At 40.5% G+C, this 19,102-nt stretch overlaps 1 protein-coding gene across 1 annotated transcript in view; it reads left to right on the top strand.

Moving 5' to 3' along the window:
* The window catches only part of SYNPO2L (synaptopodin 2 like), a 193,113-nt gene extending 174,811 nt beyond the window's left edge, over window positions 1-18,302 (top strand). Inside the window, exon 4 of the mRNA XM_069753242.1 lies at window positions 14,941-18,302. Coding sequence (XP_069609343.1) covers window positions 14,941-17,189 — 2,249 coding nt within the window. The 3' untranslated portion in view covers window positions 17,190-18,302. The remainder of the gene's footprint in view (window positions 1-14,940) is intronic.
* The last annotated feature ends 800 nt before the right edge of the window (window positions 18,303-19,102 follow it).

The raw sequence follows: 19,102 nt of genomic DNA, 5'->3' as shown, positions 1-19,102 counted from the left end.
TGGAGCCAACCACCTTTCTTTTACCTTGAGCGTCATACCATTTGCCGACACATGCGTGGGTAGGTGGAGGTCACTTGCCACTGCGGGGTACCAGGCTCTGGGTAAACACAACAAAGTTCCTTTTTTCCATAATCCTTGCTGATCTTCTGCCCCTTTTTTCTGCCACTGCCCTCGTTCTTCGTCGTCTACCTGTTTCTGAGCTTCCTTCAATCTTTCCTCATCATCTTCAGAGCTATCTAGTGTGTGGGCATGATGTAAGGGTTTACGTGCTGCCTGTTTTGCTGCCTTATCGGCTTTATCGTTACCCCTGGCTTCCTCGGTGTCGAGTCTCACATGTGCAGCTACCTTTATCACCGCTATTTCTTTAGTTTCTTGTGCTGCCTCCAGAATCTGCCTAATGAGGGAGGCATGTTTAACAGGTTGGCCTGAAGCAGTCATATAACCTCTGGCTCTCCATATTACGCCAAAATCGAAAATAATGCCATGTGCATATCTAGAATCAGTGTATATGTTTGCTGTCTGATCTTTGGCTATTTTTAGAGCTTCAACTAATGCCGTAAGTTCTGCTTCTTGTGCAGACTGATTAGCAGGGAGAGGTTCTGCTTTCAGCACTTCATGCTGAGTTACTACCGCATAACCTGTATGAAATTGTCCATTCATATCTGCATATCTACTGCCATCTATGAAAAGTTCAAATGTAGCATTACAGAGTGGCTTGTCACGTACATTACATAAGCCCTGAGTCTCTTGTTCCATTAATTGTACACAATCATGCATTGACTTTGATGGGTCAAAGGAGTTGGAGAGTGCAGTTTCAAAGGAGTTGGAGAGTGCAGTTTCCTCAGGTATGGTACCCCCCTCAGACTCTAAAGGGAGCAAAGACGCGAGATTAAGAGTCTGAATCCTGGCAAAGGAAATGTTGGGCGGCAGTAGTAGGGAACATTGGAGACGGAGGTGTCTGGCCATTGAAATATGTTTAGGTTGGACCTGGTTAAGAATGCCATGTACATCATGAGTGGTCTGAACTAGAAGTGGGTGATCAAGAACAATCTCAGAAGCTTTATCTAATAACAGTGAAATTGCGGCTACTACTCTTACACAAGAAGGTGCGGCTCTAGCTACAGGGTCCAGATGAGCTGATATGTATGCCACAGGTCTCTGTTTGTTTCCATGTTTTTGTGTGAGCACCCCTGTAGCATGTGAGGATATCTCAGCTGCCATCAATTGAAAAGGTTTAGTGTAGTCTGGGAGTCCCAAAGCCGGAGCTGATACCAGTGCTGTTTTCAAAGAGGAAAATGACTGTTTAGCCTCTTCACTGAGTGAATATGGTGTGTTGGCAATACAGTCATATAAAGGCTGCATGAGTTGACTTGCATGTATGATCCACTGTCTACAGTGTGAAACAATACCTAGGAAAGCACGCAGCTGTTTGTGATTCCTGGGTTCAAGCATGTTACGTATGGCTTCCGTACGTTGAGGTGTGAGGTGTCTGATGCCCTGTGATATGCAGTGACCTAAAAACACGACTGTTTGTTGACAAGCCTGGAGTTTCTGTCTATTTACTTTACAGCCTTCTTGCGCTAGGAAAATTAAGAAATTAACAGTTGAGGTAACTGCCGTCTGTTCATCAGGGCAACAAATAAGTAAGTCATCTACATACTGTAGAATGACTACTCCTGGTTCTGGGATGAAATTTTTTAGCACGGTCTCCATTGCTTCAGAGTACAAAGTTGGTGAGTGTACCATACCTTGTGGCAATCTTGTCCATGCTAATTGTTTACCCTTGAATGTAAAGGCAAACAAATGCCAACAGTTCTTATGTAGTGGCACAGAAAAAAATGCGTTTGATAAGTCAATTACCGCAAAATATGCAGCAGTGCTGGGAATTTGAGACAGTAAGGTATGAGGATTCGGTACCACAGGGGTGACCGGTGCCAAAACCTTATTGATTTCCCGTAAGTCGTGCACCATGCGATATTTCACCATAGTTTCTTTGGAGGACACTTTCTTTTTAACAGGATATAAGGGTGTATTGGCGGGTGACCTGATTTCTACCAAAACACCTTGTAACACATAATCCTGAATTTGTTGAGAAATCGCCTGTTCTTGCTGGGCGCTGATGGGGTATTGCCTAAGCTGAGGTAATATGGTTCCCGGGGCAGTTTCTAACAGTATAGGAGCTACTGATAAAAATCCTACATCAGTGTCTCCTTTTGCCCATAGGCTGTCAGGAACCCGAGACAAGTCAATTTTTGCTTGTTGAGTGTAAATTTCGGGAAAATCCTCCATTGCCTGTATTCTAACATATGGTTCCAGAGTTTCTGCATCTTCAGGGATGGTCAGCATAACTGTGCCATCTTCTCTAAAATGGATGTTTGCATGCATTTTATTTAAGACATCAGTACCCAACAAGCAGGTAGGTGCACCTTTAGCAAATAAAAATTTGGATACAAAAGTTTTAGGGCCAAAGCTCACATTTAAAGGTTTTGTAAAGGGCAACGCCTGAATTTTACCATCATACCCTTCTGCATATGTAACCTTTGAGGATATATTGTCAGGATATGGTAAAAAGTCCTGATTTAAAATGGAGGATGTTGCTCCCGTATCTATCAGAAAAGGTACATTTTTACCCTCAACTTCAACTTGTATTATTGGTCTTCTAGAAGGAAGAGAGACCTGCATAACTTTCAGTCATTCTGAGCTGTCTGTTTGATCAGGCACTGGGTTATTTATCCTATTTTTGGGTACAAAGGTTCCTGAATCTATATCTGCTTTTCTCTTCCTACATTCCCTTTGGAAATGTCCTGGCTTCTTACAGTAATGACAAGCAAACTTTTGATTAGCAGAGCCAGTATTAGCCTGTGCAATTCTTACTGGCTTAGAATTTTCTCTTAAGTCCATTTCTATCCCTACAGCTTTCTGTCTAGCCAGGTGTGGGTCTTCCAAGGTTCTCCAATCAGGGGTTGCGGCCTTAAGCTTTTCCTTCACTTTTGGAGACAATCCATCTATAAAGGTTTTTGTAACTAACCTCATCATTCCTGGAGCGGTTAGATCCATGCCTTCATCTCTGAAATTATTTTCTACACTTAGATAATATTCGTCTACTGATTGTCCAGATTTCTGAGCCACCACTCCCGTTGTTCCTCTCTGCCTCTGTCTCTCCCTCATGAAAACCATTAAGTGATCTACAAATTGTGTACCTGATTCTATCGTTTGTAAGGCACCATCTCCTGCTTGGGGCCTATGTACCTGTAGATTTGCTAATAGCTCCTGGAAGAGTCCAGGAGTCATTTTCATTCTACATAATTCTTCTCCATCTGCCCAAACTCCAGCGTGAGTCTGCATAATTTGCTGTATATATTGTGCAAATCTAACTGGACACTGGGTGGGATCTGGTGCGTTATGCAAGAGAGACATGCCTTCAGCGGGGGACCAAGGGAAATATTGTCGAGTTTGGTGATATCTAGTTCCCATTACTCCGTCAGCACCAGGTTCCCTAAAGGGTCTTGGTACTACCCTAACAGGGGCAAGTACAGCGCCATGTCTAGGTGTACCACAGGCTAGGCAATCATTTCTCCAGTCTGGATTTTGTTGTCCACAGTGCGGACATACCCATCCTTCTGGTCCGGCTAAACTTTGAGGTGGTGTTTGGAGAAAAGATGGGGCATGTGGGTTAAGGTATGGGGGTGGGGTATTTTTAGATTCCACATTTTGTTTTTCTCCACAGCCTGTGGGTCTAATACACCACTTTTTACTCTGTTGATTATATGTCCATCCCTCATTTTCTGCTACCCTAGAGACATCAATCAATGCTTGGATCTGATCTATCCATTTCTTGTCTCTGATTATGCCTTTTTTCCTTTCCTGAATTCCTTCCCATAGTTTTCTACTAAAAGCTTCTGCCCTAGTAACTCCAAACTTACTAAAAATCTTTTTCAGCCCCTTAGTGGCATCTTCACCACTTCTCTCCTTTATGATAGTATAGATATCTAATTCTTCTGGTTCCGACTTTGTTTGCTTATTCCCCATTTTCTTATCCTGAGCTTTCTTGCCCTAGGTGGCGTTTGGGTATGAGAATACCTCGTTACCTTCTTCCTAAGGAGCTAGGATGTCTTTTTCTTGCCCTAGGTGGCGTTTGGGTATGAGAATACCTCGTTACCTTCTTCCTAAGGAGCTAGGATGTTTAAACTGTGTTGATGTAAGAAAATCCTGATTCCTACACCTATAGCAAACAACACAAATGCAACCAGACAGAAAAAGAAAAAGAACATACAACGTATCTTGTCCCAGGCTAATTTATCTGTCCTGGGCTTATACTATCACATACAACGTATTCTTGTCCCAGGCTAATTTATCTGTCCTGGGCTCATACTATCATACACTTATCCGTCACCAGGTTTTTGTCAAAGACAGGATCAGAGATTGAACATAGGCGCGGAGGTCTCCCCGAAAGGACGCAACCACGTTGCCCAGTGGGACAGTCACTTCTTCTGTTTCAACCCCCTGGGCGGCTTATAGGGCTATTCCCAACTTCCACACACCTTCTATTCACATTCACTCTCATTCAATGCCGTACTCCGTGAGGTGATCAATTCCTAAATAGTTCAAGAACCTGAGCTATAGGTATCCTCTTCTACTAGAACTACCCGCTAAAGAACACGACACAGAAAATCTTACGGACAGTGCAGGGCAGATATAAGAGATCTAACAGTGTCTCTTACCTGGCCAGGTTTTTGTTCATCTGCCGTCCATTATCCCAGATTCTCTTTTCGTTCGTATTCTGCCGGTGTTCTTGAAGGAATACACAGACCTCGGGTCCCTGTTCGGGCGCCAGGAAATGTCGGGATCACACTCAGTCGGAGCAGCCTTTGGAAGTGGGGAATCACCAGAAATAATACACAAGACACGTCTTGTATAGTGTATCACTGGGAAGTCTCTGAAGCACGCCTGCCTTCAAGCTGCTATCCCTTCTTTATATAGTTGTTTCAGTAGGTTTAGTGGTTATACAAGTTTTGCATGTTTAAACAAAGAGACAAAACAGGAAAGAAAGAAAGGAAAAGAAAACAGTTTCGTGGGCGGCAGTTTTACAACAAACAGTACAAAGGCAATTCCACAGACAAGAAAAACAGGATTTCATACTATAGCTAAAATGTCCATGAATGGACAGGTCAATATTTATCACAAATTCTTTTTTTTTATTTTTGTTCATTGAGGTAATCATTCTTCACAGTATCCTTTGAAAGTATATCCTTCTTTTGACTGTCTTAAACTTAGAATTTAGGGTATATAGAGCTCTGGCAAAAATTAAGAGACTACTGCAAAATGTTCAGTTTGTCTGATTTTTCTCTTTATAGGTATATTTTTGAGTAAAATGTAAACTGTTCTTTTATTCTATAAACTTCTGACAACTTGTCTCCGAGTTTCCAAACAATAAATTTTGTATTTTTTTTCTGAAAAGGAAAAATGGTTAAAATAAAAAAAAAATAACCAGTGCTTTCAGACCTCACATAATGCAAAGAAAACAAGTTCATAATCATTTTGAAACAACAATACTAATGTTTTAACTCAGGAAGAGTTCAGACATCAATATTTTGTGGAATAACGATGATTTTTAATCATAGCTTTCATGCATCTTGGCATGCTTTCCACCAGTCTTTCACACTGCTTTTGGGTAACCTTATGCCACTCCTGGTACAAAAATGTAAGCAGTTCTTGGATGGCTTGTGACTATCCATCATCCTCTTGATTACATTCCAGAAGATTTCAATGGGGTTCAGGTCTGGAGATTGGGCTGGCCATGACAGGGTTTTGATGTGTTGGTCTCTTAATTTTTGCCAGAGCTGTATATATATATACCCTATATGGCCTAAACAGTTATGTACTCATCTTTTCCCCCCTCTTTTGGTCATACAGAGATTCATCGAGGTATTCCTTGAATCAGGACAAGAAAAGGAGACCATGAGCCATAATGCAATGGCCCAGACATAGCCCTCTACATACAATTTGAGTCCTCAAACAGCCTCCCTATATAAAGTATGAGCCCCCATATAGCCCCGTACATACAGTATGAATCCATGCACAGACCCTTATATACGGTATGAGTCCACACACAGCCCTTACATACAGTGTGAGCCCCTACAGATCTACCTATATACAGTATAAGGTGCACATAACCCCTATATACAGTATGAGCTATAAAGCTACCTAGATACAGAATGAACACTCACATAGCTCCCTATGTAGAGTATAAGCCCCACATAGCTCACTATACACAGTATGAACCCCCAAATAGCCTCCTATATATAGTATGAGCCCGCACATAGCTCCCTATTGTGACAGGACCACTACTTCCAACAGGTGAAGCTATAGAGTTCAAGTCCTCTCTCTCTTCTCTGAAGAGGCAATGGTGAAGCTATAGAGTTCCAGTCCTCTCTCTTCTCTGAAGAGGCAATTTACATATGGTCCCAGGGTCACTGGCACTGTATGTGAGGGGAGATATGTGTCACTAACATTGCTTTCTTCCCTGATCTGAAACCCATACATTTCTCTCCAGCATGCTATGTGCTGAAAGGATTAACCAGCCATTATAAGGGACAGGTTTTTGGGTGAGTAGGTGAGAGATGAATGGGATGCCTACTCACCATATCTCAACCTCAATGGTGTGGCTGGAGAGTTAAATGTTCATCCACTGTTGTTTTTTCTGAGTGTTGTGTGTTTGGAGAGGAAAGACTCCAAATGTGGCTCCAGGAAGAGCTGAGAACTTTGAGTGTTCCCTGCTGGTGAACCTTGTGGGAAAAATTACTCTATTGGACTTTACCTTTGTTTTGTTTTGCCATTAGACCAGAAAGGCCACATTTACTTTGTTCAACACTGCTATGCTGTGCTATAATAAACCAGCAGGTGACTTACACACGAAGCGTTCCTGTGTTTACCTCTGCAAGCAGTTGGGTGAGTCAACCCCTCACACTATATACAGTATGAGCCCCCATATAGTCTCCTATATACAATATGAGCCCGCACATAGCTCCCTAGATACAGTATGAGCTCCGATGTAGCCTCTTAAATATAGTACTAGCTATTTCCAGCCGGCTAACGCTTGGCACGCTCATTGCTATCTAATTAACGCTGCTGGTGATTAAACTAAAGTAAATAATGACAACATTCAATAGCGCTTACACAGGTGGTAAATTAACTTAAATTATGTGTGGTAATGGGGTGGGGGGCAGGATTGTGTGTGGTAATGGGGTGGGGGGCGGGATTATGTGTGGTTATGTGTTGGGGGCGGGATTATGTGTGGTGATGTGGTGGGGGGCGGGATTATGTGTGGTGATGTGGTGGGAGGCGGAGCTACTGTGCAGGGGGCAGGATTAGCGAGTAATCACGATGCCTCTTATATATAGAGATGAACACAAACATAGCTCCCTAGGTACAGCATAAGCACCACATAGCCCTCTATATACAGTATGAACTAGCATACAGCTACCAAGATACAATATGAGCATTCACATAGCTTGCTATATATAGTATAAGCCTCACATAGCTCCCTATACACAGTATGAGCCCCCATATAGCCTCCATTATATAGTATGAGCCGGCACATAGCTCCTTAGATACAGTTTGAGCACCTACACGCCATCCTATATTCAGTATAAGCCTCCAAATAACTGCCTATGTTCACTACGAGCTCCCATAAAGCCTCCTATATACCATATGACCCCCTATACAGTCTTCTATATACAGTATGAGCACCTATGTACAGTATGAGCCCACACTCCTATATACTCACTACACACTCCTATATACAGTATGAGCCTGCACATTGCCTCCTATATACAGTGTGAGCCCCTACATTGCTCCCTATATACAGTGTGAGTCCCTATTTCACCTCCTATATAAAGTGTGAGCCCCTATATAGCCTCCCATATACAGTATGGGCCCTCATATAGCCTCCTATATACAGTATGAACCCCTATAAAGCCTCCTATATACAGAATTAGCCCCTATATAGCCGCTTATATACAGTATGAGCCCCCATATAGCCTCCATTATATAGTATGAGCCCGCACATAGCTCCCTAGATACAGTTTGAGCACCTACACGCCGTCCTGTATTCAGTATAAGCCTCCAAATAACTGCCTATGTTCAGTACGAGCTCCCATAAAGCCTCCTGTATACCATATGACCCCCTATACAGTCTTCTATATACAGTATGAGCACCTATGTACAGTATGAGCCCACACTCCTATATACTCACTACACACTCCTATATACAGTATGAGCCTGCACATTGCCTCTTATATACAGTGTGTGAGTCCCTACATTGCTCCCGATATACAGTGTGAGTCCCTATATCACCTCCTATATAAAGTGTGAGCCCCTATATAGCCTCCCATATACAGTATGGGCCCTCATATAGCCTCCTATATACAGTATGAACCCCTATAAAGCCTCCTATATACAGAATTAGCCCCTATATAGCCGCTTATATACAGTGAGAGGCAATATAGCCTCCTATATACAGTGTGAGTCCTCACATCCCATATACATAGTAATAAAAAAAACACACACGCACACACAGACATACTCACCTTGCTCCCATTACCCTGGCGCTCTGCTCCAATCACTCTGTTCCACTTTTACTGCCCACCGTATACGTTGCCATAATGTCATCGCGCCGGTGCCAGCAGATGATGTCATTGCGCTGGCACATCACAGCAGAGGCGCTGGGATATGTGCGCCATCATCAGCGGGATTATGGTGAGGGCAATCTGGCGATAGGCCCACCGAATCCTCCAGCAGTAGCTCAGATTGCCCTCATTATAATCCACCCATTATTTCCATGTCCATCAACGTAGTAAATCATTGTCACCTATACTATTTTGTTTTTGCTACGATAAGGTACCTAAGGATTTGAAGAGGACAGTCAATTGTGTTATTGCCCTGAAGTTTATTGTAAAGGCTTTACCATACCTCTTGTCTAAATTTACATTTAATTAGACATAATGAAAAAGCCTTATATGGTCAGTGAGAATGGCGAAATGTGGGAACAGGTGATTCAAGCCAAGAAGTCTTTGGAATTAACACCATGATCCAAGCAATAATATTCTTATCTCCAGAATATGGGGCAAAATAATTATTTTGCAATATGATATCCATCACACTTAAAGTGGGATAACAGAAAAATCTGAGTCATCTGTTGTATATTCCACAGATGGTCGGCCCATGCTCGCTAGTGATAAGGCTGCTTTATTAGCAAAATGAAAAGTGTGAACTGATCCCAGCATCTTGGAATGTTTTCATTTTTTCCAAATATTACACAAAACCATCCTAAGATGATAGAAATCTTTTTTCCTTGTGGAGCTAGCGCCTTCTAGCAGTCATACTTTGTAGAAACAGAGTTTCCTAGTAATCTAGCACTTCTCCAATACTTGAGGAAACAGGAATTTATCTTTAGTCTTTAATCACTAACTATGTGCACAAGGCTAGAAGCATGATAAGTTTTAACCCCTTAATGACCAGGCTTAATTTAACCCTAACATCTACCTATCTTACTTGTTTTTTCATTATTGCATGTTCCATTTGCTGAACAAATAAAGTGTTAAAGGGATTGCCCAGGTTTATCACAATAGTCTGCCATCACTCTATGTCTTGTGCAGTGCCTGATGGTTTGGTGATAGGAATATTGGTGTAGATCTGCCACAAGGAGTAGAGTTGAGGTGGTGCAAAAAAGTGGGATGAAAGTGGCTTGACTACATAGACAAAGATAAGGACCTGCTACCTGTGATGTTCTTGTAGCTAGGAAAGATTAAACAGCAAAGACAGAGGAGACTCCTTTAATAAAGGGGGTTGTCCGGCCAGTCACTCTACGTGACTGCAAACTTGTGAATCCTACCAGCACGTGCACCTCATGCTGTGGGGATTTTCGGGTGCTGGAGCTGAGAGCAGTGGGCTCATGACCGCAAATACGAGATTGGCATACATGTGGTCATATGCTGACTAGATGGGCACTGTGATGGATAAGGATATACATCACTCTGTGTAATGCAGAGCTCAGATAGGATACCCCTCTGTAAGCAATGCAGAAATGCTCTCTGGCACTTGTATGATGCAAGTGGAAAATGTGATTAGGAAATGCAGTTCAACAAATGTGATGTTTCTGTCTGTAACTTAGACCTTCATAAGACTAAATATACAATAAAAAATAAATCAACATAACATAACAGACTAGAAAGAATAGAAACTTACCACAAAAGGAAGGATTACAGTTGTTCAAGAGAAATATATACATATACATGTATACAGTTATGGCCAAAAGTGTTGGCATCCTTGAAATTGTCCCAAAAAATTAAGTGTCTCTTACAGAAAATTATTGTAATTACACGTTTTGTTATACACGTTTAGTTCCTCCTTGTGTATTGAGAACAAAAACAGGAAAAAAAGCAAATTGACACAGCAACCATAAGTAAGCTCATCGCACTCATGTTGCCAGTGTTGATGAGTTGACAGAGGGAGTCATCGCTTTTTGTCAAACTTCTTATATGCCTCATTCGCTATTGACTGCAGCATGTAATGAGTTAATCAAGCTTGTTCAAAGTGCCCACAGCCATTCCTCCCTGTTGTTTTCTGTGCTGTTTCTTCAGGAAACAACAATACATCTGTGGTTGTTTCCTGAAGAAGAAATGTGTGGTATTTTGAAAAGCGTCTAATAAATCTGCATGTTTAAAGGGAACCTGTCACCAGGTTTGGCTTACATCATCACCTCTGATGTCTCCAGTTTTAGATGAGAAAGGACAGACAGCAGTGTGAGCAGTGTCTTCTTACCTTACCACTGGTATCTCCAGTACTATATGAGAAATGGTAGACAGCAGAGTGAGCATTGTCTTCTTACCTCACCACTGGTATCTCTAGTACTATATGAGAAAGGGAAGACAGCAGTGTGAGCAGTGTCTTCTTATCTCACCACTGGTATCTCCAGTACTATATGAGAAAGGGTAGACAGCAGTGTGAGCAGTGTCATATTAGCTCAGTTCCTCTGGTTTCTCCAGTATTACAAGAGAAAGGGTAGACAGCAGTGTGAGCAGTGTCTTCTTACCTCAGCACATCTGATGTCTCCAGTTTTAGATGAGAAAGGGTAGACAGCAGTGTGAGCATTGTCTTCTTACCTCACCACTGGTTTCTCCAGTACTATATGAGAAAGGGTAGACAGCAGTGTGAGCAGTGTCTTCTTACCTCACCACTGGTATCTCCAGTACTATATGAGAAAGGGTAGACCGCAGTGTGAGCAGTGTCATATTAGCTCAGTTCCTCTGGTGTCTCCAGTATTAAATGAGAAAGGGCAGACAGCAGTGTAAGCAGTGTCTTCTTACCTCAGCACATCAGATGCCTCCAGTTTTACTTGAGAAAGGGTAGACAGCAGTGTGAGCAGTGTCTTCTTACCTCACCACTGGTTTCTCCAGTACTATATGAGAAAGGGTAGACAGCAGTGTGAGCAGTGTCTTCTTACCTCACCACTGGTATCTCCAGTACTATATGAGAAAGGGTAGACAGCAGTGTGAGCAGTGTCTTCTTACCTCACCACTGGTATCTCCAGTACTATATGAGAAAGGGTAGACCGCAGTGTGAGCAGTGTCTTCTTACCTCACCACTGGTTTCTTCAGTACTATATGAGAAAGGGTAGACAGCAGTGTGAGCAGTGTCTTCTTACCTCGCTACTGGTATCTCCAGTACTATATGAGAAAGGGTAGACTGCAGTGGGAGCAGTGTCTTCTTACCTCACCACTGGTATCTCCAGCACTATATGAGAAAAGGGTAGACAGCAGTGTGAGCAGTGTCTTCTTACCTCACCACTGATTTCTCCAGTACTAGATGAAAAAGGACAGACAGCAGTGTGAGCAGTATCTTCTTATCTCACCACTGATTTCTCCAGTACTATATGAGAAAGGGCAGACATCAGTGTGATCAGCCTGTTATTAGCTCAGTACCTCTGGTATTTTCAGTATTAGCTGATCTAAAATGAGTCTTGTGAATACCCCAGCACATGCAGTGTGCGATAGTCTATTTTATTTCACATAATGCTATATACAGTATAATGGTGACTGGGTTTTTCTCAAGAAAATGAAAGATAAATACCAGCATCTTTGGTGGTTTTGGGTAGAGAAAATGTTTATTCCTAATAGTCTCATGAAATGACTGTGTGTGACTGAACTTTCATTCAACTTTACCAAGGGCAGGCCTACCAAGCTGATGCGACTCTTGAAGAATAACAATAATTTAGTTTCTTTTTTTTCATAAATCAATAGTACACATGAAAATAAGTACCTTTGTAATATACATTATTAGAAATCTGTTTGTTTTTCATCCTGGGTTGATCATTCATTCTCAAAATTCTCAATTCCCAAGTAAAATCTCTCTTCGGGGAATATAAATGTTTGTTTCCATTACGGTGATAGGAAATGACAATTGTTGCTCCTAAAGTTCTATGGAGAACTGTAACTTTTTTCAGGAGAACTTGCTACAAAATTTAACTGTCTGACTCTAGCTCTTTCCTCCATAGAAACGTATATGCACCTACTGCCATCTCCTACCTCAGTGTGGGAAAGTTTGTCTTCACTGAACAAACATTTTGCCCAAGAATTGGGAGTGAAAGATCAATCTAAGAGCAGAAAGAAGTGGATTTTTCTAATACGATACATTACAAAATTGCTTATTTTCAAGTGTGTTATTTATTTATGAAGTAAAAATTATATCGATAATTAGTCTTCAAGATAGAAGGCTGCAGGCATTGCAGGACCTTAGGTATCCATGGTTATGACCACTGATATTGTAACAGTTAGTTAGTTAGTTGCCAGTGGACATAACCATAGATACCTAAGGTCATGCAATGCCTTCACATGAAGAAAGAGACATAGCAAATCAGAAAAACTATACTACATTTCTAATTGGAGGTATTTGCTAATATTATTATTATTACACTTACTACATATTGGGATAGGACCTTGGAGATGGGAATGCTACTTTAAGTATAAGCACTATTTAATTTATATACTAAATATGAACGTGACCATGCTTTTTCAATTGTAACTATATTCCCAATGCATTTCTTCTTACTTGTTTGAGTGTACCAAAAGAAATATTGATTTTTCTATTGGGATCTTTAAGGATAAGGGAGGTATTTTAAGAGCTCTGACCTCATGTTTCCAGAATGGAATATATATCATTGTTTCACACTTCATGTAATGGGGAAGGGTGCTTTGAAAAATTTTTGCAGGCTGAAAATATTTATTTCTTACCCAACCATAGGCAAAGAGGAACATAGCTAAAGTGACAGGTGACATTGTCCATAGCCGGGTCCAGTGATAAGCCTGGGCACACAAAAATAGACTCTATGATCTCATCAGCTTCTGAAAGCCAGTGAATCCAGCAGCTATGCCAGGGGAGACAAAAGTGGGGACTTAAAAAGGCTTGTAGAAAGGGCAGGAGGGAGCTGGAGAGATTTTCTAACTTTGGTTTGGCTCCAGCTTGGAGTACATTTGTCCCTTGTCATCTCTATATGGAACATTGTGACTCCAATGGTGTATGTGACATGCCTGATTCACCGGTATCTTCCTACCACAGCACAGATAATCTCTATGCAGGTAATTTGCATCTACTTGTGCGCTTTATCATATTTTATTATTATTATTTGTGTCTACATTGTCGCTGTCTACAGGGAACCTTGTGTGATATGATATCACTTCAAACAAGGACATCTTGGGGTTTTCTTTCTCACCGATTTGGCACGACCTGTTTTATGTACAGTGTATGTCAGTGTAAAGTGATCAGCTTGACAATTTGAAGAGCTTTGTAGGACAAGTGTAAGTAAAGTGGTCAGACCTGCTTTAATGATATTAACACCTCGTGGATATATTTTGTTTCATTGTGCTTTCCAAATCCTTAATTAAGAGTAAGTTGCACAGTGATGGACTTTGCTTCAATAATGAAAATGTCTAAAATTAATGGCATCAACAATCTAACAATCATTTTGACAGAAGTCCTAAACCAATACCCGATTTTTTGTTACTGTTGAAAAACATAGGGAATGTTTAATTCCTTAACTTGTGAATATGCTTGCTATTTTTTTAACATTTTTTTATTCCCCGCAATAAATGATCGGAGATTAGGATAAAAGTTATGCCCAATTTTCACTAGACTAAAACTGTTCAGCTAAAACATTTCTACACATTCAGTTATTTTTTTCATTATATGATTGTCGCTGTGGTTATGATTTTAATATTTTGATATCTGGAATTTGTCAGTAATGAATTATCTGAAACTTTTGAAACACCATTTTTAAAATAATCATAAATATGACAACTTAAAGATGTCTCATGGTTAATTTTTTTCTCCTGAACATTGTCAAAAAGTTGACTTTTAAGCATGGATTTTAAAATACTCTTTTAAGATTTGTCATGCAGGCTATTTTCCATCCATTAGTGAAAATACAAGTAACAGAATTACTGTGTAAGATTATCATGAGATATGAATACAATTTCCACAGTGATAAGTTCGCTATAATCTACTTTTGCAGTAAGGATGATGTACAAAGTTCTAGTTGACCAGTTTCATATGTCAAAAACGATTATAGCATTGCTCATCGTTATATGATATAAATACTTCATACTGTTCCCTCTTTAGTAATGTCAAGTACTGGCAGTTGTAGAAGGACACTTAAATCACAGGAAGTAACAGTAGTGCTGTAAGACAAAGAACACCAATCCATACATTTACCAATCATGATACTTCTTAATCATATTTTAGGTGTTCATGTCTTTTCACATATTCTTTAAAAATTTGAAAATATATATTGACATTTCTTAGTTTTATTTCTCTTTTGTGTTGAATATATGCATTTGTAACTGGATTAAACTATATGACTTTTGTGTTTTCTTTTTCCTTTTGCAGAACTTAATCGCAGTGAGAGCGTACAGGAGAAAAATGTCAAGGAGGCTAGAACCAAATGTAGAACAATTGCATCTCTGTTAACTGATGCTCCAAATCCTCACTCAAAGGGTGTTCTTATGTTTAAGAAGAGACGACAAAGAGCAAAGAAATATACACTTGTGAGTTTCGGAAGTGTAGACGAAGATCGTTACATCGAAGACGAAGACGGGGTCCTTCCTACAAGTGAATCAGAATTTGACGAAGAAGGATTTTCTGATGCCCGTAGCCTAACAAATAATTCAGACTGGGACAGCACCTATATAGATATTGAAAAGCCCAAAATGGAACATGAGGCACAGGAAGAAAAAGGTCTGAGTGAAGCATCTGGAAAGGGAGCAGCATTGTTTGAATTGCAAAGGCAGAAATCTGAACAGGTGGTTGACAGTTCTCTCTCACAGAATTCCCAAGAGCATCATAAAACTCCCGTTGCTCCTCCTCGGAAATCAGTTGTTAATGGAAATGCTATTCACCCAGTAAATTATGATAAAAGTCAAGAGTTGAGGGGCTCAGAGAATACTAAGGTGACAAGCACACAGATCTCACTAACCCCTGCTCGTTCTCAAGATCCACAGTGTCCTGGAAATGTCATCTTTAACAGGTCAGCAAGACCATTTACTCCAGGTCAAGTTGGACAGCGGACAATGGCTTCTTCAGTTGTGTTCAAACCCTCTCCTCCCAAAAAAATTGAATGCTTTCCTGTGCAAAATTTTGCGCCACCTCCATTTAACCAAGTTTTAGCTGATACAACTGCAAACATACAAAAAAACCCTGTAAGTTCTGTTGCATCCCTTTTTATCCCGGCACCAGGTAGAGCACTGTCATCACCAGTACCTCAATACAATGAGAATCCAAAGGAGAACCTCTCAGCTCCAACAACACCACGGACTACAACAGCTTCCATATATCTTGCATCTCCTTCTCGTCCATCAGAGCCTCATACTGTTAATTCTAAGTCAAATATATTAAAGTCCACTCCAGTGACTCCGCCAACATCTACAGTGTCACAATTTATTAATCCAACACCCATTGCACATTCGTATATATCACCAGTTACCCAAGTAAATCAGTCACCTGAGTCTGTAAACTCCAGAGAACAAAGGATCTCTGTACCCATAGGACGTACTGGCATCCTAAATGAAGCACGAAGGAGAGGTGGGAGAAAACAGATGTTTGTTAAAAAGGAAGAGAAAAAGTGTTTGCCAAACCCAGATCTCTTGTCAATGGTGAAGAATATAGATGAGAAACCTAAACAGGAGCAGCATGGAGCAGGTTTTGAATCTGGCCCAGAAGAAGACTTCCTCAGCTTAGGAGCTGAGGCATGTAATTTTATGCAATCTTCAGCACGAAAATTTAAGGTTCCTCCACCTGTGGCTCCAAAACCCAGTTTTAAAACAACATCAGAACAACTTATAAATGGAAGCCAAGATATTCCTGAGTTAAAGGGTAAAGGAGCAGAACTGTTTGCAAAACGTCAAAGTCGTATGGACAAATTTGTAGTTGACTCAGATAATAGATCAAGCTCCAGGCCTAACTCAAGGCCAAGAACACCTTCACCAACACCATCTCTTCCATCATCTTGGAAATATTCACCTAATATTCGTGCACCTCCTCCAATAGGATATAATCCACTGGTTTCACCATTCTGTCCATTAGCTGCTTCAAAATCTCAAGTTGGCAAAGTAGACAGCAAAGTTAAGAAAGGTGCCGCTGGCAAACCACGAATGCAAGCTATAGATTTTATGCGCCACCAACCTTACCAGCTGAATTCAGCCATGTTCTGCTTTGGGAATTCTCCTAATGGCCAGGATACTCAAAAAATGAATTCCACTCTAACTAGACATGTTCCTGTGAAAACTGCTAGAGCTCATGAGATTAAGCGATTCTCAACTCCTACTCCAATGTCTTCTTCAATTAACATGATGCCTACAGTGTTAACGCCTAGATCAGCAACAACACTTGCAGAACCAGTTTGGAGAACCGATATATCATGCCAACCTATGCCAACCAATGTTCCTGGTCCTGGGCCTTTTTACGCTCCTATTCAGGAGGTTCCACAGGAAAATCGGGAATCTTCAGTCCTTAGTCCTATAAACTCATTTACCTCCCCTAGATCATCAATGTCTAAAATTCAGGTGCCAAAGCCGAGATTCTCTGCTTCCAAAACAGGAATGCAGGCCCATGTATGGAGACCAGCCAAAGTCCACTTTTGATAATTGAGAAATACAATAGCTTTAGTGTCATCCACTATTGATGATTGAACCTGCTTGGAAAAAGTGTTATGCGATCATGCCCGGGTGCTAACTGAGTGTTTTTGGCGTGCTCGAATAGTATATTCTTGTACCTGCAGTTTTGTGTTTGACAGCCACAACACATTCAGGGATTGCCTAACAAACAGGCAATTTTTAACACAAAATCGAGCATGTTCGTTCATCACTATTATCCACCAGTTGTTGAAAATGATCTTATGCTTACTGGCTTAGCTGTTTATTGATTTGTGTGTATAAAATAATCATCATCCTTGCATTCTTCTGTGACTGTTCTTGACTTGAAGAAAAAAAAGTAAGCAATGAACTATCAAAAAAGAGTTGGAAGAGTATGGTACGCTGTATGATTTGCTAAAAACAGACGTTTAAAGAAAAGATTTTTAAAGAAGACAAAATGATTTGGGATAATTGAATCTGAAAAACTTTTGAGACAAAGGTTGAAATATTCAGAATGTAACAGAAATGTAATATGAGCATCTCTATATGGAACAAGCAAAGATGGACATGGTATTAATGAAGAAGCTAGTTCGTTGTAAGACTTAGGGGGCCTTGAATGTTGGACGTATTTGATATTGTGCCATCATCATACTCGAGGTGACAAACACAGAATTTCTTTACTTTAGCTACATAAATGGGATGAATGCCATTTCTCTTTGATGATACTGGAAATCCTGGAATCTACAGATACAATAATATTCTGGACTACATTACAATTCAGCTATATTGCAATCACATATGAGAACTGCATGTTCCTTTTTTTCATATGAAGTGTGCATGATTGGACACATTTTCTGAACCACAATTATGTGTTTTATTCACAAAATTTGTAGTGTAAATTTTGTGTACAATTTTTTTTTTATCCTCCCCAAAATTCTAATTAAGATACCCACTCTTGTAGCATTAACGTAAATGTACGGGATGATTTTGAGGTTTTCAGTTTAATGTAGAAGAAAACATTGTTATCATGATTCCTAAGCTGACTTTTGTAACACAGCTTTGAAGCAACTTTTATTTGAAGTGATATACAGTACATAGATAAAATAAATTCACGGTAAAGTATTAATGTCAGAACTTTTTTATTTTCACCAATATTTCACAGTGATATTCCTTATTAATCCTGAATATATCTGGTATATGATATTTATTAGTTCACATATTTAAAATAATAGACAATATTTTATAATAAATGAGCCTTTTGGGGAGAAATCTGACATAATAGAGTTGCCTAAGCTATTAGAGTGCTCAATCTAAGGCCAGTCTCACACGTCCAGATAATTCCGGTACCGGAGAAAACGGTACCGGAGTTATCCGTGTCATCACGTAGGCCATCCGTGTGGGATCCATGTGATGTCCGTGAGTACGTTTTTGGGGTCCGTGTGCTGTACGTGTGTCCGTGTCCGTGCATTGCAACAATTTTTACAATTTTAACCCTATAACAGGAAAAATGCACACGGACAGCACATGGATGGCACACGGACAGCATCCGTGTGCGGTATGTGTTTACACGGACCCATTGACTTTAATGGGTCCGTGTGATCCATGCGCTGCCACGAACACTGACATGTCTCCGTGTTTTGCAAACGGACACACGGTCCTGAAAACACGGTGACATGTGCAGAGACACATTTATTTTAATGTGTCTACGTGAGTCAGTGTCTCCGGTACGTGAGGAAACTGTCACCACACGTACCGGAGCCACTGATGTGTGAAGCCGGCCTAAAGGGACTGTCTCTCTTCAGAAATATATGTCTGGAATGTGAATAAACATAAAACTGATGGTAAAAAATTGCAGAATGATGCAGCTAGAGATGGGTGAATTTATTTGAGCAAAATTGAATTCTCCTTGAATTTTTCAAAAA

Source organism: Ranitomeya imitator, chromosome 2, assembly GCF_032444005.1.
Source record: "Ranitomeya imitator isolate aRanImi1 chromosome 2, aRanImi1.pri, whole genome shotgun sequence".
Classification (NCBI taxonomy): Eukaryota; Metazoa; Chordata; class Amphibia; order Anura; family Dendrobatidae; genus Ranitomeya; species Ranitomeya imitator.
This window is presented reverse-complemented; position numbering and strand designations above follow the sequence as displayed.